The sequence below is a fragment of the Pipra filicauda genome, unplaced genomic scaffold, assembly GCF_003945595.2.
Source record: "Pipra filicauda isolate LSUMZ 115617 unplaced genomic scaffold, ASM394559v2 scaffold788_size87869_pilon, whole genome shotgun sequence".
Lineage (NCBI taxonomy): Eukaryota > Metazoa > Chordata > Aves > Passeriformes > Pipridae > Pipra > Pipra filicauda.
This window is the reverse complement of record NW_024104962.1, coordinates 26,892-51,160: the sequence shown is the minus strand read 5'-3', so window position 1 is coordinate 51,160 and position 24,269 is coordinate 26,892. Positions and strand designations below refer to the sequence as shown.

The following is a 24,269-nucleotide window of genomic DNA, read 5'->3' as shown; positions in this document are numbered from 1 at the left end:
AGCAGGGATGCTGCCCCTCTCCTCCAGCTCCCCAGCTGTTGTTTCAGGGACTGGTCACATCTCTATTTACAATATAGAACATGAGTGTGGGCCGGACGCTGCGCTCCCAGGGGCTCTTCCACGCAGCAAACCATTCCAAGCTGGAACTTGCTCCCTGTGGTTTGTTTTTCTTTTTCCTTTTTTTTTTTTGTTTGTTTTTGTTTTGTTTTTCCTCCTTTTTTTATGTGTGTTTTGTTTGTTTGTTTGTTTTTGTTTAAACGTCTTTTTTTTTTTGTTTCAAGGACAATAAAAAGTTTCGATCAGGCAGGACTTGAATGTCATTCCTAAGTATTTACAGGAGTCTACAGCAAAGAGACAGGCAGCTCGCTCCCCGTGTGCGGGGACACCCCTCGTCCTATGCCCCAGGAACTCCACCAGCTCTGCGCGGACCTTTGGTACGTAAGCCCTTCTCCCCAGCCGTGCCCTCCGCACCAGGAGCCTGCCCAGCCCTCCCCGGCGACGCAGCAGTTCGGAGACATGCACCCGCAAGTGCTCGGGAATCGGGTTTCAGATGCTTTTCAGCCTTCCCACCCACCCCCAGCCCCGGGAAACAGCGGGTTAAAAAGGCGCTCCTCGCATCCCTGCCTCGCCCCGCCCTGCTCTCCGCAGAGCCCACTGCCTGGAGGACCGGCCGGAGCCGTAAAGCATCGAAGGTTTAAAACGTTCCTCTGGGCACTGGCCTCAGAAGCGCGGCTGCTCCCTGCCCCTCACGCCCAGCCTCACAGGTAGATCTCCCTCTTGGTGGTCTGCGCCGAGGGGGTGGTGGCTGGCTGGAAGTCCGAGGTCTGGGTGAGAGGAATTTCCTCCATGGGAGAGTCCTTGCAGGGCTCATGGCTACTATTGGAGAAGGCACTGTACGTGGGGAGCAGGCGGAGGTTGGCCATTTTGGTGCTGCGCTCTTCTGAGAGTCTGGGGCTGCCATTCCCGACTTGCTCTTGACTCCCTCTGTCTTGGTAAGGCACAAAAGTGGAGAGTTTGAGGGCGTTCTTGGGCCTGCGGCTGGGGGAGGACTGGCCGGGCATCCAGCAGGTGTCGGAGTGGCCGAACTCCGTGCACTCCCGGGTGCAGGTCCCAGTCATGGCTACATCGGGCAGAGGCCGGAGATCTGCGGGGAGGGAAGGGAGAGCAGCGTTACACACCCGGGGGGCCAGGACGGGGCACGGGGATGAGCAGCAGAGACTGGGGGTCTCCGTCCTGCCCTCACCCTCCAGCGGTGGGAGGGAACGGCTGGACCCACAGACACCCACGGAGCTGGACCCATGGACACCCCGGGAGTGAAGCAGAGCTGGGAGGGGAACCCAAGGCTCCCATCCAAGGTCACAGCTCCGGCTCCCCCTGGACAAAGGACCGCCCTGCAGCAGGTCCATGCAGAGAAGTGGGGGGCAGAGCGCTGGGCAGAGCTCACCAAGCCCACCCCCTTGGAGACAAGGATGGCACAGGAGGTGCTCCACAGCCTGGATTTGCACAGCAGGGGACACGCTGCCCCCAGACCTGTGATCCCACAGCTATGGGCACCACCTGGACCCTGCAAGGCTCCAGGAACTCCCTTGGTCCGGCACCTTTGGGCACCACCGATGGCTTCACCGTGCAGAGACGGAACTGCCCTAAACACAGCCCAGCTCTTCACCACCCTGAGGCACAACCGTGTTTCCTGAGCAGAATCCTTGGGCAGCCCTGCCCTGCTCACATCAGTCATGGCAGGCCACCTGCCAGCCTCCCCAGGCACCCATCAGCAGGAGCCACAAGCCCAGCCAGAAGTCCTCAGGCATCTTCTGGTCTCCTGCGGAGTCTGAAATCCCTGAGCGCAGCGAAGCACACGTGGGAAAACCCATGTCCAGCCCCAGAGAGGCTGGACCTGCTGTGAGACCCTGTCCCCAAGCCTCTCTGTGCACCAAACACCTGCCCCTGGGGGAGCCTGGTATGTGAGGGCACCAGCAGCCCCCTGCTCCTGGCACACACAGGACACTGACCACCAGTTACACCAGTTCATGGTGTGGTGTCCTCCCATACCAGCCACCCCCTACCCCAGGCACTACAAGGTCTTCTCGAGCCTTGGCCATGTACACAAGGAGTACCTGTCACAAGTTTTCAGAAGCCAAAGCTTGGCATTTCCATCCAGAAGTGTGTCCCTCTAAGAGCCATCCCAGACAGAAGCCATTCCTTGACTTCTCTCCCGGTTTGGGACACAACACAGTGCCCTGCTGCTGCCTGGGACCCATCACTGCCTGCTACCACAAGCACCTGTGGGCACATCAAGCCTGGTGCTGATGCTGGAGTGAAAGGGGGGGACTCTTTGTGACCTTGAGACTTGCAGATGTCCCTTGTGGTTCCCAGAAGTCCTCTCCATCTCTCCACCCAGGAGTTCACTACCTCACTGATGAAGACTGACAGAGGGAGCTGCCGAGGAGCTCTGGGACCTGAGGCACACAGGGCATCCCCCTTCCCACCAGACACACACTGGTACACACAGTTCCCTTCTCCTAAAAAAAAGACAGACCCAGTGGCACTGCCTCAGCCCTGGGAAGAAGGAAACCAGAGCACCATGCTGGGAGTTCTGCCCTTGTCAACACTCCCTCCTGCCTCCAGTTTGGGACCCTCAGACACAGATGTCCCCATGTCACCCTGGCACAGCTTTCACACACAGGCAACCCCGGGATTCAGGGAAGGACTCTGCAGGAGAAGGCTCCACACAATGCTGGGAATGCTTGACAAGGGTTACAAGTGACAGGGGAATGGAAGAAGGGGCAAAGTTAGCAGCAAACCAGGGTGTGAGCATATCTTGCCCTAAAACAGCCCCCAGCAACTGCATCCCAAATTCTCAGCTCCTCTGGGGGCTGAGGCACCCCAGATGTTTCCCCTGGTTCCTGCAGGGGCTCTGGCCCCCGTGCTGGGAGCCGCCTCCTGTATCCCATGCCCTGGCACACACGGAAGCTGTGATATCCTGGCAGAAGCCACGGGGACATACCTCAGCGCAGACCCCCTTCACAGCCTGCTCCGCTCAGGGGACTCTAATGAGGAGCAGAAAAAGGACGAGAGGGTCACATCAGTGCACAGCCCCCACCTCCACACCCCCCACAGGATCCTCCTGGACCCCTGACCCTCTGCCAGCCCGAGTCCCAGAGCATCCCCCTGGTCCCCGCTGCCTTCAGGAGTCCCTCGGCCTCTCCCAGCCCCGCTCCAGCCTCCTTGAGGCTGCTGGGCCACCGCTGCTCATCGCTCACTAGTTTCTCCAGCCTTATCCCAAGCCTTCCCGGAGCCCACTGGCCTCACACGTGACCCTGAGGCAGAGCTTGGAGCCACCTGGCTCGTGGCACCCCAAGTCCAGGCGTGCAGAGGGGCCGTGCATCCCACCACAACACACACGCACGGACACACCACCAGCGGGACAACGACCTGGAGCACAGGGGACAGCCACGCTCACACTGCGGGGACAGAAGCAGGAGCTCAAAGCATCACAGGGGACGAGGCACCGGCACGGGGCAGCACGAGAGCAGAGCTTGGCAGGGCATGTCTGTGGGGTCATCCTCGGGGCCGGCCACCGACCAAGTGTCCTATTTCCCACGGAGCTGCCTCGGTTCTCTCTCCTGGCTGCAGCTGGAAAGCAAGAGGTGACACCAGAGGCACAACAGCTTGGTTTTCATCTCTGCTCTGTGCAAGTCAAAGCAGAGAACAGAGCCTGAGCCCAGGATGATCCGTCAGGTCTTCCTCTCAGGACAACACAGCATCTTGGTCACTTTGAGGTGGCATTATGTCATTCTCCACTTCTGCCCGACAGGAAATATTGCCATCTCTTTCTCACCAGCTTTCCTACTGGACATCATTTCCTCCTCCAGCAATGCCTTGGGCTCCAAGGGCAGGCAGTGGATGGGTGCCATCCCTTCTTCCTCTGGCACAAGGTGCTTTGCTGAGCCCACAAAAGGGACTGGCAGGACCAAAATCAAACCCACCTCTGCAGTGAACAAAGCCCTGGCGATTTCCTCGTGCCAGCGGCAGCTTGGAAATGGCAGGATCAAGCAGGAACGCTGTGTTCAGGGCCTTTTATTCTGGTTTTCTCATTGTTTGTTGCTGGCACTAAAGCCTTTTTCCAGCGTTGCCCCCTCGTTTGCAGTGGGATGTTGGCACTGGAGCTGCTGGAGGGAGGATTATGTGCCATGAGCTCTGCTTTGAGAGCCCGGGAACGGGGCAGGGTGTAATTCCTGAATAGCTGTGATTTAGGGCAAACACGACCCTATGGCCTAATTCTCAGCACATGCTGGTGCTTCAGACTCTGATGTGCCACCGCACACAGGCAGGAATCTTTCTTTGGTGGAAATTTTGCCCACAAAGTGCTGACCTTGGATGCCCTGTGGGGTGGTAAGGTGCCCACATCACCCTACGAAGGGTACTCGGGATTTCAGATCCCTTCTCCACCCCAGAAATGTGGTTTTGTGCCTCTGGACCCCTGAAATCTGTCAGAGTTCCCAGGTGATGAAGAGGATGGCCGTGCCCTCTCCAGCATCACAGCATCCTGGCTGCTCAGAGCGAAGCTGTGCCTGTGCAGACTCCGTGTTTTCCTGAGCTTTGCCGGCTCCCAGGGCTGGCCCATCCTGTGTTATCCTCATTCCAAGTCAGAAGGCTGCACTCCCCAGCCAGGAGGGCCGTGGGATTGGCTGGGCATCCTCACAGCCTTCTGGCTCCCCCCTTCCTACAGCTTTGCGTTGCTCTGGCATCCATCCCCTTGTCAGGTGCCTCCCGGAGCTCTCCTCAGCACATTGCTTAGGGATGAATCCAGGGTAGGAAAAGCGGGATACCCTTGATTTCTGCAGATGAAAAGGGGGCACGGCTGGGGTTTTACACCAGGATGCACCCTGTGTATCCTCTCTCCCTGGCTGGAGGAGGGGAGGCTCTCTGGAGCCGTGGCACTGCTCTCATGGCTGTTCCCACCTCCTGCCATCCAGGGCACCTCTGCTCTTTGTGAAGGAGACCGTGCCAGGCTGGTTCCTCCGGGAAGAGGCACATATTGGTGCTGCTGCTAATTATTCCTCTCTCTCTATCCCCACCCAGGGCAGGAACACATCCTGTTGCAGCCATTTGCAAGGGCTCCTTTGGTGACATTATTGCTCTTCGTGGGGGATTGCAGCAGTGCTCTGGAGCACTGTGAGGGATGAGACAAAAGCAGGCGCTTCCCTCTCCTGCAGGAGCCCTGCAGAGGTTCCCTTGCCCACTCCAAGCCAGGTGGCTTCAAGCAGAGGCTGAGAGCCAGCCCCAAGCACAGTTTTTATGCCACCATCTGCAACCATCCACAGCCTGGTTTGGTTCTCCCTTGTCTTCAGACATCAGCACTGTCCAGGGGAGCAGGATTGATGCAGCACAGGAGGCCAGACCTTGCAGGTGAGGGAATGTGGTGGAGCAGCTCTGAGAGGGGAGGCAGTGGGGCTGTGACAGAGCAGAGCAAGACAGAGGACGCAGAGAAGCCTGGAGAGAGGAGGAGGAGGGAAGCACAGCATGCTAGGAGGGACTGGAGAGGTTTGGTGGCATGGAGAAATGGGGGATATGAGTGTGGGGAGAGCAGCTCAGAGGCAAAGCAGGATGTTTTCCCAAAGCGTTAGATCAGAAAGTCTCACCTTCCCTACCTGGGGAGAACATCAGCCACTGATTTTAACCAGCTACCCCAAAAGCAGAGCCCAAAAGCCCTGTACCTCTGCTACCCGGGCAGGTAGAGGGATGGAGGGTGGCCTAGAGCACAAACTGAGGTGCAAGGTGTCCCTTTCAAATGTCCAAGGGGTCCCTTTCAAATATCCAAGGTGTCCCTTTCAAAGGTCTGTCTCTCAGCCAGGGAAGGATGCAGTGTTTCCAGTAGAGGCAGCTTTGCCACCTCCTTGTCCTGCTGTGGACACCTGGAAACACCCCTTCTCCCTCTTGGAGCCCTCAGGGCTCTGCAGACCACCCTGGGCCATCCCCTATGGTGGTGCCTCCCCCGACATCCCACCCCAGCAGCACTGTCCTCCCTCCCTGTGCCATGGGAACAGCCTCCCTGACGCTGCCCTTTCCAGCAACTCCCTTCCCACAGCACAGCTCCTGGGAGCGGGCACCATTCCCTGCTCCCCTTCCCGGTGTCCCTACTCCCTGTTCTCCCGTGCCATCGCTCCCTCCGGGCTCCCCGGAGCGCCGCTCCCCACGGGCCCCACTGCCGACAGATCCCGCTCTCCGGTGCCAACATTCCCTACAGGTGCCACTCCCCCGCGGCGCCACTCCCCACAGGTGTCCCCCACGGGTGCTGTTCCCCCCTCCGTGCCCACCCAAGGTGCCCCTCTCCCGCGGTGCCGCTCCCCACGGGCGCCGTTCCCCCCGCGGCGCATTCCCGGGAAGCGCCGTTCCCCCCCGGCGCCGCTGCCTACAGGTGCTGCTCCCCCACGGTGCCACCTGCTCCAGGTGCCACGTTCTGAGCTGCTGCTCCCTCCAGGTATTGCCTCCCCCCGCTGCTGTGTGCCCCGCAGGCGCTGCTGCTCCGCCGGTGCCATTTCCTCCAGGTGCCATGTTTTACAGCGCTGCTCCCTCCAGATACACTCCCCTGCCGAGCTGCTTCCTCAGGCACCACTGCTGCTGCTCTGCTCCCTCCTCTTCCTCCAGGCACCACTGCTGCTGCTCTGCTCCCTCCTTGCTACACCTCAATGCTGGATAGTGTGTCCCAACATCCCATTTCTTTACACCAGCAGCCCCATTGCTATCCTACCCTACCCTACCCTACCCTACCCTACCCTACCCTACCCTACCCTACCCTACCCTACCCTACCCTACCCTATCCTATCCTATCCTATCCTATCCTATCCTATCCTATCCTATCCCATCCTAATCTTATCCTATCCCATTCTGTCCTTCATGCCTGTGCATCCTAACACTGCTGGAATAAATGTCCTGCATTATCCCACCCCTTTATTTAGCCCTCCCTGTGCCAGACCCAGTAGCCTGGAGGAGCCCCCTCGACACTGGCACCAGGAGATGCTCACCAGCCCATCCTCACGTGGCTCAGCTTCCTCTGGGGAACAGGAGCCCAGTGGCTCCTTCCCAACACATCTTCCCCTTTCGAGTGCTCTCGGGAGAAGGAGGCTGTGCTGGAGGGGGCTGTGGGGCCGTGACCTCCTTTGCAAAGCTCAGACACCTCCTTCAGGGTCCCCACATGATCTGGGCACAGTCAGTGTGTTATCCCAGCAGGGAATCATAGAGTATCCTGAGTTGGGAGGGACCCCAAAGGTCCTCAAGTACAACTCTTAACCCTGCCCAGGACACCCCAACAATCCACCCTGTCCCTGAGAGCGTTGTCCAAACCCTCCTGGAGCTCTGGCAGCCTTGGGGCTGTGTCCACTGCCCTGGGGAGCCTGGTCAGTGCCCAACCACCCTCTGGGGGAAGAACCTTCTCCTAATATCCAACCTGACCCTGCCCTGACACAGCTCCAGCCATTCCCTGGGTGCTGTTCCTGCTCACACAGAGCAGAGATGGAGCTGCCCCTTGGGAGGAGCTGCAGACCCCGGTGAGGTCTCACCTCAGCCTCCTCCAGCTGAACAAGCCAAGTGGCCTCAACCACTCCTCATCTGGCCCCTCCAATCCTTCACCATCCTCGTGTTTCCCTCTAACAGCTTTAAATCTTTCTGACATTGTGTCCCCCCAGACTGCCCCAATGTTGCAGGTGAGGCCGTCCAGGGCAGAGCAGAGCAGGACAATCCCCTCCCTGATGCCCCCAGGACACGGCTGGACACCCTTTGGACACAGAGTGCCTCCCACAGCTCCTCAGCCCATCTCTGCCTCCAGGTTCCCACGTCCCATGTGGATGTGCCCAGAGCTCTCCACCTCCGGAGCAGCAGGAGCACACCACCAATCCCACTTTCCAGGCCCTGGGGGAGGCTGCTGGAGCGCTGCCCGTTCCCACAGCAATGCTCCAGAGATCAATGAGCACAGAAACGTCGGGAGCTGAAAGCACAGGCAGAGAGCTCCCTGCAGTCCACGTCAGCCCCTGTTTTTCCCAGTCTGAGCTCACATCATCCCCCCCACCCAGGCAGACGGTTTGCAGGACCATTCCTAGCACTACAACACCCAGACAGACGGCTTCGGGGACCAATTCTAGCACTACAACACCCAGACAGATGGCTTTCCAAACTTACCACCGTCACTACAGCACGCAGACAGATGGCTCCTGGTGCCAGAGACCGACCTGCCACTGCCCAGAAAGGTGGTGACTGCAGCTCCACGCCACACCTACAGCTCTCGGGGCAATAACGAGCAACACCCGCTCTTCCAATAAATACTGAGGCATCCTCGGGCTGGTGCCAGCACGCAGATGGGTCTCTCCTCGGCACTGAAGTCATGAGATATAACACACAGAGCCATCTCCCCCAGACCCTACAGCACCGAGCATCTCTCCCCTCTCGCTGAACAATAGTAGCTGTACCGGCACAGACAGCTGGCTCCGGAGTTAATGGCCTGTCAGCCCCCAGATGCGCACACGGATCAAGCCGTGGCCTCTGGAGTGTATTACAACACTCACACGAGCTGCAGCTCCGCGGCAAACGACTTCCCAGCTCCTGCCAAGGGTATCCCAGCAGAACCAGCGCGTAATGAATGTGGACAGATGCACCCACCAGCCTCAGCAGCACCGGCACAGGTAGTGCTGGAGCGCTTTGTCGGCAGCGAGGGCCCGAGCCCGGGCTCCCAGGGGACGTGTTCTTCCCGTGTTTGCCGGAGCTGGAGCGTCAGGAACCACCTCCCTGCTGCAGTTACACCACGGGCGGCTGTGTGACAGCGGCCACATCGCCACAGCAACGGGAGGCAGAGCTCTCAGATGGATGTTTCTGGACACTGACCGTGTTCCTGCGGGGATCAGGAAGGGCTCACAGGGCTCAGCAACACACTGTGGTACCCACAGAGCTCCCAAAATCCCCACCTGCCCTCCAGCTTCACTGCAATCCCTGTGATACCCAGCAAAACAAATTCAATCCTCCTATAACAGATTTTGTGCTTGTGGTGCCACTTACATGATCTTCTACCCTGGCACAGTGGGGCTTCAACCTTCACTGGACTATAAAAAGCAGAATTATTACATTAAACTACTGAATAATTATGTTAAGAAGTACCTTAATAGGATTACAGGGTTCAAAGGTTAGGAAATGCCAAAATTAGGATTGTCCATGCAGTCTAAATTCACTTCATGGAAGCCTGCTTCATGAGGCAGACCAGAGTTACACTCTGGGGGAAATACTTTCCTCGGGGCCCCTTTGTGCCTCCCACACTTTGTGCCTCCCACAGAGAGGACAGAACCACCTGGAGATATAACAGGCTTTTCAGGAAGAAGATGCTTTCTCAGTGAGACTCTGCCCCAGAGGCTGCAGAAATTGGGGAAGGTACAAAGAAAGGGTCAAGAGATCACAGAAAATTGCTCCTCTAAAGAAGGGGCTGGAGGTTAGGGGGGTTGTTTTCCTAATGAGGAAAAACTGGCAATTTCCTTTCCTACCTCCTTTTGGAAGTGAAATACCTGGGCGGGTTTCACTGGCACCTTTCAAAATATTTGGTATGTGGCACATCTCCACTGTGAAAAATTGGGTCCTTGCAGTTAAAACTTCCCAGCAACTGAAACTGGGTGATAAGCATTGCTGGGCAATCCTCTCCACTCACAAATAAAACGAAGAAATCCAACTCCAAAATGAAATCCTTATATCCAAACTCTCTGGTCAATCATGACCGACAACAGACATTGCACAAATAGCCACCAGAAAGGTCGAGGAGACCCGCAAACCAAAGTGTGCAGTAACCAAACCATCTCCCCTCCTCACTGTTTGCTGCTGCAACATCCACCCCCAGGAGTAACAACTCCCGTGGGACCTTTAGGAGCACACAAAGGTCCTGACAAGGAGTCGGTGGAGCTGCCCTTCTTCCAGCCCTGCCCGTGGAAAAGGGACAGGTGGGAGCACACAGAGGGCTTTGGAGCCTCTCTCAGAGGAGCTAATGATGGTTATGTAAATGCCATCGGGGAGCAGCAGCACCTGCTCTCCCCGGGGGCTGCCAGCTCATGCATGCCTTGTATGCGCATTCCTGCTGCCCAAATACCTCCACAATTGCTCCTTCCCCATCCCCACCTTGCCTTTGCTGATGGATGCCTCCAGTGCACAGGATTCCTCCCGGTGGGGGTCCCAGCCTGGCTCTGGGGGGGTGACCTGTCCTGCCCTCCAGCCAGAGGCTCCCTGGGGACACAGGAATGCCTGTCCCAGGGCTCCCTGGCATGCTCAGGGTGCCAGTGTGCTGCCAGCTGATGGGAAGGGGGTGGCCAGAAGAGGCCACTGGGGAGAGTGTCACCTGTGCCACTGAGAGCTCTGGCCACCCACTGACCCAGTGACACAGTGCCACAGCCGAGGTGCCCTCCTCCAGCCCTCCAGACTCTCCATCTGGGTGAGGGACAGGTTGTGCCACCCTGTGGCACCGGGTCCTGGAGAGCTCCTGGTCCATGTCATTATGGGTTGGTGACATACAGTGCTCCTCTTACTCCATCTCCCCAAGTCCCCCCCCCTCTCAGAGCATCACTGAGACACACCGTGGTTCCAGAGGGGACTGGAGATGTGACCCATGGCAGGATTGTGCCCTGCACTCCTGTCCCTGCTCCCGGGGCTGGGGACACTCACCCCACACCCATGGGGTGTGTTAGAGCAGAAAATGCTTCTTACAAAAGGAACCTGGGCACCTAATCCTCGAGCTCTGCCTTGTGCCTGATCCTCCCTGACTTCTCCCCCCTGCTCAGGATCCGGGGCTCGGGGGAGCACACAGAGGGATCCCCTCCAGCCCACATCCCACACACGCTTCCAGGGGAACTGCAGCCCCCCATCCCTTGGGATGGCACAGCAGCCTCCATGTGCTGCAGCCCACCGCTCCACCCAGCCTCCCCCCAAGGGTTAATCCTCCTCTCCAGAGCTTCTCAAAGCTAATTAGAAAGAGCCTGGGCAAGTGTGGTGGCAGACACCACTGCACTTATCTCCCCACTTCCGGGGCTCTGCCCTTATCATTTAATTAAAGCTGCAGTCGTGCTTCCCTTCCTGGCAGCAGCTAATCACGGAGGGCACTGGAGCTTGAGGCAGCCTCTGCCAGCTCGCCAGGGAAGAAGCAGAAGGGCAGAGAACAGGCCCCAGGAAGGACAATAAAAGGGAGAAGAAGACAAAGAAAGAGTCCCTCTGTGTTGGCAGCCCAGGGACTGGGAGGCCAGAGGGACCCCAGGCTGCCAGCCCTGGTGCTGGGGGGGACACGGAGTCCTCGGTGCTCCAGGTGGAATTCCACAGTGCCAGCCTGGGAGTGAGCCAAGGAAGCTGCCTTGGCTGGGAGGCACTACAGGCTGGCTCCATCTCCCAGCAGAAACAGGACCCTGGACCCCCCACCTGCCCCAAGGCAGGTTTCCCACAGAACCAAAAATTCACAGAATCATTGAGGTTGGAAAAGACCTCCAAGGTCACTGAGTTCAGCCACTGACCAATCCCCACCTTGTCCCCCAGCCCAGAGCACTCAGTGCCACATCCCATTCCTTGAACACCTCCAGGGACTCCACCACCTCCCTGGGCAGCCCCTTCCAATGCCTGACCACCCTTCCAGGCAGAAATTCCTCCTGATGTCCAACCTGACCCTCCCCTGGCACAGCTGGAGGCCGTTCCCTCTCCTCCTGTCCCTTGTTCCCTGGGAGCAGAGCCTGACCCCCCCAGCTCCCCCCTCCTGTCAGGGGGTTGCAGAGCCAGAAGGTCCCCCCTGAGCCTCCTTTTCTCCAGGCTGAGCCCCCCCAGCTCCCTCAGCTGCTCCTGCTGCTCCAGCCCCTTCCCAGCTCCGTTCCCTTCCCTGCACACGCTCCAGCCCCTCAGTGTCTCTCTTCCATGAGGGCCCAGAACTGGGCACAGCCCTGGAGGGGCCTCAGCAGGGCCAGCACAGGGACAGTCCCTGCCCTGGTCCTGCTGATCACACTATTTTTGATACAAACCAGGTGCCCCTGGCCTTCTTGCCCATCTGGGCACACACTGCTCAATCACATCACTGTTCCCAGCGAGGCACCCCCAGGAGCACCCTGACACCAGAGCCCAGGCGAGCTACAAGCCCCTGTGGCAGAGCAAGCCATGCTCGACCCTCCCAGAGGAAAAGGGCAACCCATGCCATGCTGTACCAGAAAAGAATTTTCTTTGCTGTGACCAAAGAAAATTGAGCACCCCCAGAGTTCTGGGGAAGGGGCACATCCAGGAGGGATGCCACCAAGCAACAGGATGGATGGCCATCAAGAACCAGGAGGGATGTCCATCAAGCAACAGCAGCAAAGTCCTGCACCAGGTCTCCAAAGGAGGACATGGATCATAGAATCACAGAACGGTTTGGCTTGGAAGGAACCTGAAAGATCATCTTGTCCCTACCCTCCTGCCATGGGCAGGGACACCTCCCACTAGCCCAGGTTGCTCCAAGCCCCGTCCAACCTGGCCTTGGACACTTCCAGGGATCCAGGGGCAGCCACAGCTTCTCTGGGCAACCTGTGCCAGGGCCTCCCCACCCTCCCAGGGAACAATTTTTTCCTAACATCTAATCTAAACCTACTCTCTGTCAGTGGGAAACCATTCCCCTGATGATTCCCCTGATGCATAAACCCTGGAAATGCTGTTGCTTGAAGGCCACACAAGGGTGTGTGGGCACAGCTCCCCAGGGAATGGTGCTGGAGTACAATCAATGAAAGGCTCAGTCATTTTGGGGCAAGCAACCCCCAGCTGATACTGAGAGCTTCCATGCCAAATTCCACACCTCTCTTCCAAAGCATGGTTAAGCTAATGGGTCTTGAAAAGAAATTCTCATAATCAGTTTGTTAGCAGGGCTCAGGCAGCATGTCTTGTTCTCAGAAACCAGCTGGAACAGCTCTGCTAAAACTTAAGAAAAACAGAAAAAGAAATCAACCTGAGGGAAACCCAGCATGGAAAATTGAAGCTTTAGTGTTGGAAATCAGCTGCAGTGATAAGCAATCGAAAGTCAGTCTGTACAATACAAAATGTCAGGCAGCCCGAGGCTGCAGAGCCTACGGAATGATCCTCCTTGCAGGTTCCCAGGGCTGCTCCAAAGGCACAGCCGGGCTGGGGGATGTGTGTGTGTGCTTGGCACGCTCGGAGCGGGAGGAATGGAGCCGTGGGTTCAGCCCCGTGCCAGCACTGCCCAGCCTGCCCTGCTCCTGGGACCGGGGGCACGAGTCTCCTGAGGAGCAGCTGAGGGAGCTGGGGGGGCTCAGCATGGAGGAAAGAGGGGGGACCCTCTCTTCTCCCTGACAGGAGCGGGGAGCCGGGGGGAGGTCGGGCTCTGCTCCCAGAGAATAAGGGACAGGATGAGAGGAAATGGCCTCAAGTTGTGCCAGGGAAGGTTCAGGTTGAACATCAGGGAAAAGTTTTTCACGGAAAGGGTTGTCAAGCCCTGGCACAGCTGCCCAGGGCACTGGTGGAGTCATCTTGGAGGGATTTACAAGCCGTGTGGGTGTGGCACTTGGGGACATGGGTTAGTGGTGGCCTTGGCAGTGCTGGGGAACGGCTGGACTTGATGATCTTAGAGGTTTACCAACCTTAATGATTCTGTGATTCTATGGAAAGGGTGGTCACCTCCCACCACCTGCTAGTTCCTCAATCCTCCTCGTGCCCTAATCACATAAGCAAGTATTAACACACAATATTTTAACTATTTTTAGTTCATTTTCAGCCATGCCAGTTCTCTCACCTCACCTACAGCCAGGCAGCCACACGCACAGCCAAGGAGTGAACTGCAAGGAGCACCAGGTCGTGTGCACAGGGACTGGGGACTACTGGTGTGGCTTTATGAGCCCTCTCTGTGTTCGCTCCTTGGTGGCTGCCTTTCATTGTTCCCCGTACTAAAGCTCTTGTGTCAAGGAGAAAAGAGCCGGCGTACGCATGTCTGCCTTTGAACAAAACCATTGTTAAGCTCCATCAACAATTTAATAATCTTTCCCTGGCAGGACAATGGATGGGGGGAAATTGTTCGTGCAGGGGGGCCGGCAGCCACTCAGCAAAGCTCTGCTCCAGGCCTTTGAAGTCACGTAGGTGTTTAACTGACAAAAGAAATCACAAGTTTATGAAAAGGGCTCCCCTCAACAAGGGGATCTGGAAACAAAGGAAAGCCAGACCACTCGGAGAGAAGCAGAGCAGGCAGAAGGAAGAGCCCTTGGAAGAGAGTCAAGCCAAACCCCAAGGAAACTGGGAGAGGAAATGGCAGTATGGATTTGCATGCGGATGCTTTGTTTTCTTCCCATGGATCTTTCCTGGGCTGCTCGGGAGTGAAGTGAGCACACTCACATGTCATTTCAGCTCTTTTACAGTCTGTTCTGACTGCAGGAACGTGCTGGTTGCCTGAGCCACAGTGCAGACACCGAGGAGGAAGAGGTCAGACCCCTGCCCGAATTCGTGGTGGCTGTTTGAAGGACCAGGGGATGGGCACGAAATCCAGGGCTGGTGCTCTTGGGCTGCCCTGAGAGGGAGATGCCTGTCCGCTGAGGGAGGGTGGACACACAGCCCTGGACACCCCAGCCAGCCCCCAGGGAACCCAACACACGTGAAATCCAACATGCAGCAGTTCTGTGAGCATTAGACCAGGGATACAGCCAGGAAACTTGGGAGGAATGATCCGACACCAAACGAGGACGTCTGACTGCTGATTGCTCAAAGATCAGGAGCAGCCCATGCAGGAGAGCCTGAACCCCTGAACTGCCCAGCCCCTTTCTCTGCAGTGAGGAGACGTGCCACAAACCCAGCTGAAAATGCTCATTATTGACGCCTCAAACGCCCACAGACTCAGTCACAGGCTGAAAATCTGCAGTGGAAGCAAAACGGGGAGAGATTCTGTGGCTGGCACGTGGCAGAGGCAGCATATGCACTGGTCAGATCCTCCTGTGGTGCAGCCAAAAGACGTGCCAAGGAATCAACCCAGGTGGTTAACATTTCTCAATCGGACCACTTGCCATGCTTCTGGCACCATTCCCACCCGGGCACTGAAAGGATCTGCTGCCCTGATGGCCAGGGTTGGGGAGAAGTCACCTCCTCCTGAAAATCAGGAGGTATCAACACCAATGCAGCTGGTGAAAGGAGAAAACGGGGATATGGGGAGGCTTAGGAATGGAGGCACACAAGTTATTTGGGAAAAAAAACCAGATCCTGATGAATATTGCTCTGCCTTATGTTTGTTATTAGGGTGGCAGAGAGATGCTCTTGTGGGAAAGTGGGAAAAAGAGAGATAATCACTTCCGATAGGGAATATCAACCTCCAGCTGCCCCTGGGTGCTGCAGTTTACAGGCTGCTGGAGGTTAGATGCAATAAAGTTTGCACCACTCGAGGGAGGCCTGCCAGAGGCTGTCCTAAAGGCACCAGATGAATAAAACACACTTTAAAGAGCGAGCGAGGATTAATCCCAGTGCCTGAGATCCGGGCGGGACAACCGGGATCCGTCAGCACCCCCCGTTAGAGGCAGACTGGCAGACGGGGTTTGCCAGCTCTGCCACCCCCAAAGCGCAGCAGGAGGGGGGCAGCAGGATGATCACGAGGAGATTTCGATTTCACAGTCCAAGAGAGACGTGTGAAAATGTCCAGAATCGGTCCAAGGGCATCATTTTTGGAGTCGTTCTTTTCCGACAGGGAGGGGTTGGTACCAGCAGCTCTGCTCCCGCCGCACAGCCCGTGGCAAAACGTGTGCAGCATCAGGCAGAGCTGCCTGTACCTGTCGGAAAGAGCAGCCCAGAGCTGGACAGGGAGAGAGCTCGAAGGGAAGCGTGATTTGAGAGGTGCAGGATCAGCAATTGACCCTTTGAAGGAAGCTGTTCATCATCATTAAAGAGGTTTATGTCCCCGGGGAGCGAGAGGCAGAACAACACCGGTCCTGTGCCTCGCGATGTGGGTGAGCACAGAGAGAAAACAGGGCTTGGGGGATGAAAAATGGGATGTGTGTGGGTGGGTGGCAGGGTTTACCTGCAGCAGGGAGCTGCCTGAACACGGGAAGGGTTCAGGATCTGGCTGCTGAGGAAGCTGATAGGGGGAACAATAGCCTGGAAGCAGCATTGTTTGCAGGAAAGGCAAGATATTTGCCTTCTCTCACTGATGTAGCTGCATCTCTGTGGGGGCCCCTTCCTGTGTGGTTAATAAGCAGCAAGATGCTAGACATGGAATACACAATTCCTTTTGCTTTTATTCATTTTCTTTCTAGATATAATAAGTCTTGCCTTTGTCAAGATCCCTGTTGTCTGGGTAATTTCATCTAGAGATCCTCAAGGAACAGAGATCTCCATATCACTCAAAGTTTAATATCTTGGTTTTAGTTGGCATATTTTCAAGCAATAATTTATACAGCTGAAGAAGAAAAAAAAAAAAGATTACTTATGTCTAATTGGCATTACACTAATTACCAGCAAAATACATCAGGCAAATATCACATCTACTCACTCTCTGTCATTTTACATTCCCTACTCCATCTTCTCTTTCCTCAGCAGCTATAAAACAACTCGACATGCCGTTCTGACACATCCCTGAACAAATATCAGATCCTAACCCTCTCCTCCTTTCTCTCGTTGCCTCCCTGTTTCTCCACTTCAAAATAAGGTTGTTCTAAACCAGCCCCAGACATACAATGATGGAGAACTGCTGCTCCTTCCTATGGACCTGAGTCCCTGTCCTCCAGCATCCTGGATCCCTTCTCTGCTGGATCCCTTCCCCAGCCTCTCCCACTGTTCCTGGTACAGAGGGTTCATGGCCATCCATGTAAGAACATTTTACCTTTTATATCTGAGTAAGTACAGAGCACAGGCTACAACAGAGGCACACGTCTCACACGTGGGCCATCTGAGCTGATTTTTTCCTGATTCCCAGCCTTTCTACCAGTTTACCCAAAATTAGTTTAAAAGTGAAATTATTTTAACGTTATTTTAACGTGATAATGCCAGTTTTACACTGGAGTAGGGGTCACAAGTGTAAATGTGAGCATCTCCAAGACCCACCACGAGCACTGTCCTCATTGCCTGGCTCATCTTGATGTTGATCTGCTTTCACCTGGTTCAGAGCAGCTCCCTGCCAGAAAAGAGCCCTGGCACAACCTGGAGGTGAGCACTGTGGAGGGACATTTCCCTATTCTTGGCCTCCAAGCCGAAGAACAAGATGTGGCTGTTTGGTTTTCATGACACAGCAGTGGAAGGAGCCCCCACTAAGTCTCCATCAGCCCCCTGGGCTGCTTCCACCAGCGAGGTGCAGCCCTCTTTTTCCACCAGGCTGAAGTGCACCACAGAGATTATTTGGGAAGCCTTGTACCCAGTGCAAAGGCACAGCCCCTTCTCCATCCCACTGGGTCCCAGTAACAACACACAGGGACAACTTGTCACTGTGTGTTCCCGAGACCTGTCCTGAGAAAGCCCTCCAGCTGTAAGGCACACAAATTTCCCCCATTTCTGGGGGGAAAGATCCTTGTCCTGCTCAGACCAGACAGAGGTGCTGGAAAGGAAGCCCAGGGAAGAAGGACCAGCCCACCACATGCCCTGCCCACGCTGCTGTTGTGCCATCCCATCCCCATGGCTGCATCAGCTCACACGAAATGAGCCCTGGTTCCTGCTGGGGACACTCAGCTCTCTCTGAAAGGAGAGGCAAATGCAGGGGCTGATACGGTTTGGTAACCTCTGAGTCAAAGTAGCCTATCCCTGGGATCGCTCTCCACATGCCATGACTAATGTGAGATTTATGGAGTGTCCTCTCTGCGAGCAGAGCAAAGCGCCGGCGTTACAGGCACTTAATGGAGGTGACTTCAAATCAGGATGGATGAGAGCTTGTGGGAAGGAGACAGGAAGAGAGATCCTTTAATAGTGAGAGCACAAAGGATAAAATCCTGGGGAAGAGCGAACAACTGAGACTGACATTTGACCTGTCTCAATAGCAAAGCTCCCATTGATTTCACCGGGGACAGGGATGAATCCCTTATCCTCTATCTCATGCCGATGAGAGGGATTTTCCATGTGAGGGATCTGACCGATCCTTCAAACTCAGACACATGCTATTTTTATGAGAAAGAAAATGCAGTGTGAAGTCCTCAAGAAGCTCAAATGGGAGACTCTGTAAGCTTCTCTGGCATTAAGTTTAAATCCCCCACTAATGCAGGTCCCCTTACATGGGCAGAGGCACTGCCAGGCAGGTTTATAGAGACATCCAGGAGCATTTGGAGGCAGATAAAGGGGAAATAACTGCGGTAGATCACACAGGAGCTGGAAATGGCACGTCAAATTACTTCAAAAGGAGCTTTCTAAGGAAGCAGGTCTTTGAAAACAACAAATAGTCTGGGGCTGCTGAGGGATCCTGGTTGTCTGTTGCTTTTACACTTGGTCGCTTTTTCTGTTTTAGACGTGTTCGAAACCTGAACGTCGACCTCAGCTCCTGCAAAATCCCTGCTCCTGCTAGTTCAGCGCTTCGTGGAGCCACGGAGCAGTCAGGTTAGGAAAACTGCTCTGCCTGAAGAGTAATATGGCCAAAAAGAAAAAAAAAAATTGATCCAGCAAAAACTTCAGCCTGCTCAGCTCCCCGGTCCAGCTGGCCAGGCAGCTGTGTTGGCACAACAGGGCACAGGGATGAGCAAACCAGGACAGAGAGGAGGGGACCTGCCTCTTTTTGGCACTTCTGCTACCAAAACATATGGGGGGGGGTGCTGTGGCTCATCAACAGAAAGGCTCACAATTCCCATTCCTGGCTCTTCCCTGTGGACATCACATGGAGCACCTGTCCAAAGGTGGGACACTGGGGCTCGAGGCCTGCTCGAGTGCATATTCTAAAATGTGGTAGAAAACACAAAAGAAGGGTCTGACAGAGCTTCATCCAACCCCCCACTCTGAGGAAATGTCCTCTCTGGAGAACAACATGGCACAAGGGAAGGACCCACCCTCTTGTTCCCATCGCGGATTCTAATTTGGAAAATTTCTTCCTGTAACACAGTTTAATGAACTTGAGTCGAAGCCATGAATAGTTTGAGGATGACATAAAGTATTTTTGGAAAATAGGCTTTATACCAAAGAAGGGATGTTTAGATTTGGTCCAGAGATAAGAATAGCTGTGCATGACCATTTGCATGGGCATTTGCATCGGAATTTGCAGCCGTTTCCAGGCAAAAGTAAAATATCAAGTCCTGTGTGGACTGAGTTCCCTGGTTTAATGCCACCAGGGTACAGGAGGGCATGTCCTGCCATGTGAGAGCTACAACCCTTCCCCAGGTCTGCTGAGGTGAAACGATGGTGGAAAGTGTTCCTGCCCTGGACTGGAAGAGGTGCCTGATGCTGTTTGGTCTCCCTGATCTGGGAGACTGGGAAGTCCTCCCTTCCCTGGGCCAGCAGAAGTCATCATCCCTGCATGAGCTCATTTGTAGTTCTTAGATAAAAAATGATGCTCTCCAACCTGTTCGCAGCTGATTCCTTTAAGAAAAGTCTCAAAGTCTGCCATGGAGCTGACCAAGCCTAGTGAAGAGGGAAGAGTGTTTTTAAAGAGTGAGGTGAGTTTGGGGTCAGCAGCTTTCAGCTGTTCTCCAGTGTTCTCCAGGCCTGTGGTCTCTGCAGTACTGCCCTGTAAATCAGGAAATTTAGAGCAGGGTCACGCCCCTGAGATGTGCCCTCGTGGCAGCACAGGGAGAGGATCACATTGGGTAGGGCTTCCAGATGGAAGAAAGAATAAAGATTAAGAAAAACGATCAGATTTTCTCCATCCAGTAAGTTCAGAGCAGGAGGAATGTGAAGGGCATAAATCAAGGGAGAGGACATTCACTAATTTCCATCATCTTGCCACAGACAGCAAGAGGGAATGGAAGAGCTCACAGGATCACAAGGAATAGCAGAAAACTCCAAAAATTCAATCTTGAATGCAGGAGGCACACACACAGCCATAGGGACCCATATATTCTACAAGAGAAGGTACCTTCCTACTGAAATATGGAGCTTTTTGTCTCTTGGGCATTGACTCAGAATGACTGCACTGCCCAGGTCTTTCATAATCACATAATGGAACCACAGTTCAGGGACAGAAAGGGTGGGAAAAGAAATCACAATCCAACAGGGAAATTTGGTTTCTTCAAATAACTCCTCTAAAGGTGTCCAAGATCTGCAAAGGATCTTTGGAGAACTTGAGGACAATCTTATATGTGCACTACCACATAATCCTGTGAGGCGGGAGAGACACTGCCAAATAAATTATTAAAGCTATTTTGGACAACGTCTGAAGGAAGTAGCATCCTTCTTAGAAGGTCTTGAGAGGATTAAAGGCATTCTCTGTAGCTGGTAGCAATGTACTCCTTACTCAGTCCGGGGAGGAAAAAAGAGCTGTACCCTGTTTACCCTGGGATTCTTGGGACAATTAAGGAAGGTGACCTGGTTGACGTGGCGTGACACAACTGCTCTGACCTGAGCAGCTCTTTCATAAGAGTTTACCCAGACACGGCTGCTGGAAACCATGGAAAATAAAGACACGGGGCGAGAACGAGTTTGAAATTACAGCTCAGGCAGAAATGGGGTGTTGAAACCAAGGTGGTGTAATCCATGGCCATTTGCAATCTGTTGGATGTTGTCTCTGGTGATAAACATCTTTTTCCCACAACTCTCTTCAGCAGTGATTAGGCAAATCACGAGCTGTCTTTGGGGATGAACCAACATTAAGGGTGGGAAGCAGACAAGCTCCCGATTTCTTCTGGAGAAATGCAGATGCCTGTAGAGCTGAAGATCACTGAGGAAGCCAGTCATGATTTGTAGAGGCAGATGAGATGGTCACAGAGACTGTGCACACCCTAAACCCGAGCAGCACTGGAAACTGCTAATAGGGACAAAACAGCAACAGCAAGGAATTCCAGCCCTGAAGTCACGTGTTAAAAAGGAAAGGGCTGAAGATGAGTTAAAAAACCCCAAAACCACAGTGTCTCAGCTAGAGATGAGTCCAGGCACCAGCCAGACCTGATGTTCTCAGCTGGCCAGATGTGTGACCTGCTGGCCCTCAGTCAGCAAGGGCAGACTGGTGCCCAGTGCCAGCCACAGACCAGCTTTGTTCCAGGGATGGCAGCTTTTATCCCATCCCATGCCACACCCTCCATTTTCTCCCACAAGGTGTGAGATCTTTCAGTACCAGAAGAGGTCTGGGCACCAGACAACCTGTCCATGCACCCTGGTGTTGCCCAGGAAGAGCAGGGAGCTCAGATCCCACACCCCAGACAGAGCCCACTCCAAGGCATTTCCCAGCCCTCTGCTACAAAGCAAAACCGCTGCAGGGCACGTTTGGAAAAAAAGCTCTGCAGACTGAACATGTGCCTGGAACTCTTTCTGCAAGACAAAAGGCACATTTAAAGATAATGTAGAAAAAAAAGAATAGGTTTTAAGATCTAGACAAGTGGCTGTGCCAGAGAAGGAGGCAGAAAGTAATTTTTTTGTCCCATCTGTTGGCTGGGAGGGATCTGAACAACAATCACAGTGTGAGCCAAGCTCATGACTGGACTGGCACTAAGCAGAGACAGGAGGTGGTGGCTGCCCAGTGCTGCAAATCCATCCTCACCATGAGCAGGGAGAAGGGACTGTTGGTTTGGGAGTCCTCCTCTGGGGAGGGACTTCTCAAGGGACTGAGAGCTGGGGGGGTTCCCCTGGAGAAGAGAAGGCTCCAGGGAGACCTGAGAGCCCCTTGCAGGGCCTAAAGGGGCTCCAGGAGAGCTGGAGAGGGACTTGGGACAAGGGGTGGAGGGACAGGACAATGGGGAATGGCTTCCCACTGACAGAGAGTAGGTTTAGATTCGATGTTAGGAAGAAATTGTTCCCTGTGAGGGTGGGGAGGCCCTGGCACAGGTTGCCCAGAGAAGCTGTGGCTGCCCCTGGATCCCTGGAAGTGTCCAAGGCCAGGTTGGATGTCTGGTCTAGTGGAAAGTGTCCTTGCCCACAGCAGGGTGGTGGAATTAGCTGATCTCCAACCCAAACCATTCCGTGGTTCCCTGGCACTGCAGGGTGCACACACAGCCCGGTGCCAGCCGGGAGCCGCCGCGTTTGCATGCGATGGACACACATGAGCACCATGAGACCAGGAAGACAAACACAAGCAGGCATGTTATCCCTACTACAGATGTCACTGAGTGCTGCTGGAGGGCTGTGGACCATCATCTGGACACGTCCACACCGCTAAGAGGTTGTTGGCAAATTGATGGTCATGTAGAGAAAAAAAAACGATACAAAGGAAGGGAAGACTTGAACTGTAATCAGAAGTGTAGCAAAGAGGAGGAGGACAAATGCTCCCCAGACTGCCTTTGCAAGGGTTGCCAAAAAGCAGCACATTACACCCAGGATGTGCCAGATGTTGCTGCTGCCCAGGAAAGGGGCTGCAGGTCTGTGGTGGTGTCAGGAGCAGATGGCAATGGCTGGGAGGAGCACGAGGAAGGGTGGGAGGAGAGGAAGAGAGACCCAGCTGCCAAAATAGCTTGCCTTGGCTCTGCTCACAGTGAGGGAGTTGATTCAGTTTTCGAGTGTATCAAAGAGAACTTTAATTGGTGACTTGCTTGAATGTTGATCTACAAGTACACACCAGTATCACAGGACTCCACGGAAAGAAGTGGGAGGTAGAGCAGCTGAAGCAGAATTTAAGTGTAGACTGGTGAAACTGGAGGCAGAGAGGACCTACCACTAGAAGGGCTCACCTGGGGTCTCACACACTTGCCACCATCTGCTCTCAAAGTGGGATATTCCCAAAGGAGTGCTCAGAAATCACAGGGTGGAATTTCATGGCTGTGAAGCTGCTCCTCTGGCTTCACAATGCATCAGCCTAAATCTCTCTTGAAACAAAGAAAAATCTGCACTGACGGGGTTTTATTAAGCCCAGCAGTCAAAGCCGGGAAATGGTATCTCAATTCATCTGCTCAGGCTGTGCTGAGGAGTACAGAGGAGGTGGGGGACCACGAGGAGAAGGCTGGTCTTGTCAGAAAAGCCCGTGGCTATGAACCAGACGAGAGGGTTTTACGTGCAGCCCTGCCACAAAGTCCCAAAGCCGAGCTGCTCACGCCTCCTACGTCAGCAGCTGCCTGGAGGCGGCCGGCACAGCCTTGGCTTCACCATCCAAGAGCAGCTGGAGACCTGCCTCGTGGCTCTGGAGCACTGGGAAGGCTCTCACCTTCCGAAAAGAGCAGACAGAGGAGCTGCCAGCTCATCTGGGGGTCACCCAGAGCTTGCAGACACCTCCAAAATGCAGAATATAATTTCCTGTTTCACCCCCCCACCTATGGTGGAGTTTCTTCCCTGGAAGGGGAGCTGCGAGGATAAACTCATTAACATCTGTGAAGTACAGATACTACCACACTAAGTGCAGTGCCAAAGCTCAGGAGATGACTGTTAATTACATATTCAGAGCGGGGTTGTTACAGAATACATTTAAAAATGGCACGGGGTCCACACTTTAAATAACGGGGATAAAACAGATTAAATGTTTGCCCCTGTTCTGAGGGCTGAAGAACACAAATCAAAAAGGCTTCATCCAATATATCATAATCTTGGGTACGTCTGGACCACACAGGAGCAGAGGGAAGCAGCCTCCGTGTAACGTTTCCTAAATTGCACATATTGGTCCTGTAATCCTACTAAATTCTCTCCATCACCAATGGAGAGCGACTGGCACTGTCATAATCCAAGCTCTGTGTGCATTATGGCAGGGCAGATCCTCTGCAGAGCACAGTCACTCCCAGGCTCCTTCCAACTAAAGCAAATCTGTGATGCAGGGGGAACAGATGTCTCCAGAGGAAGCAACGGGTGGCCAAGTGGGAGAGTGAGCTCCGTTCCCAGCTCAGCACACCCCACCAAAGTGGGTGACACCACTGCAAAATGCTGGGGAGGAAACAGTGGGCAGCCAGGTAAAATACCAGGGATGGCAAACCTGGGCTGGCTGAGGAGCTGGCACACGAGTGCCAAGATCCTGGAGAAGTCTTTGTCAGGAACATCATAATTCCTCCTGAAAAGGACCTGGCTCAGCCCCTGCAATACAGCATTTTACTGCAGTCTGCACAGCAAAAAGTGTCCAAAAAAGGAGGACACTGATATGTGTGTTAATCAAGTGAAGAACCATCTACAAAGAAAAGGCATGGATCTGTCTTCCAGTTGAAAAGCTATAAATAGCCTTGCATACTTGCTTATCAGATTGGTTCGGCTGCAGGGATAATCTCCTGGAGAAAGCAATGGAAGCCCTGTTATGTTGGATA

The 24,269-nt window shown here is 54.5% G+C and overlaps 1 protein-coding gene across 2 annotated transcripts in view; it reads right to left on the bottom strand.

Moving 5' to 3' along the window:
- Positions 1-215: 215 nt before the first annotated feature.
- Positions 216-24,269, bottom strand: part of PCDH1 (protocadherin 1) — a 48,839-nt gene continuing 24,785 nt past the window's right edge. The window contains exons 4-5 of one of the 2 annotated variants that reach the window (XM_039389912.1): positions 3,005-3,047; positions 1,059-1,144 (exon numbers count right to left, since the gene is read on the bottom strand). In XM_039389912.1, the coding sequence (XP_039245846.1) occupies positions 3,022-3,047 (26 nt within the window). In that variant the 3' untranslated portion in view covers positions 1,059-1,144; positions 3,005-3,021. Of the gene's footprint in view, positions 1,145-3,004; positions 3,048-24,269 lie in introns of both variants that reach the window. The other variant, XM_039389911.1, reaches the window with a different exon arrangement.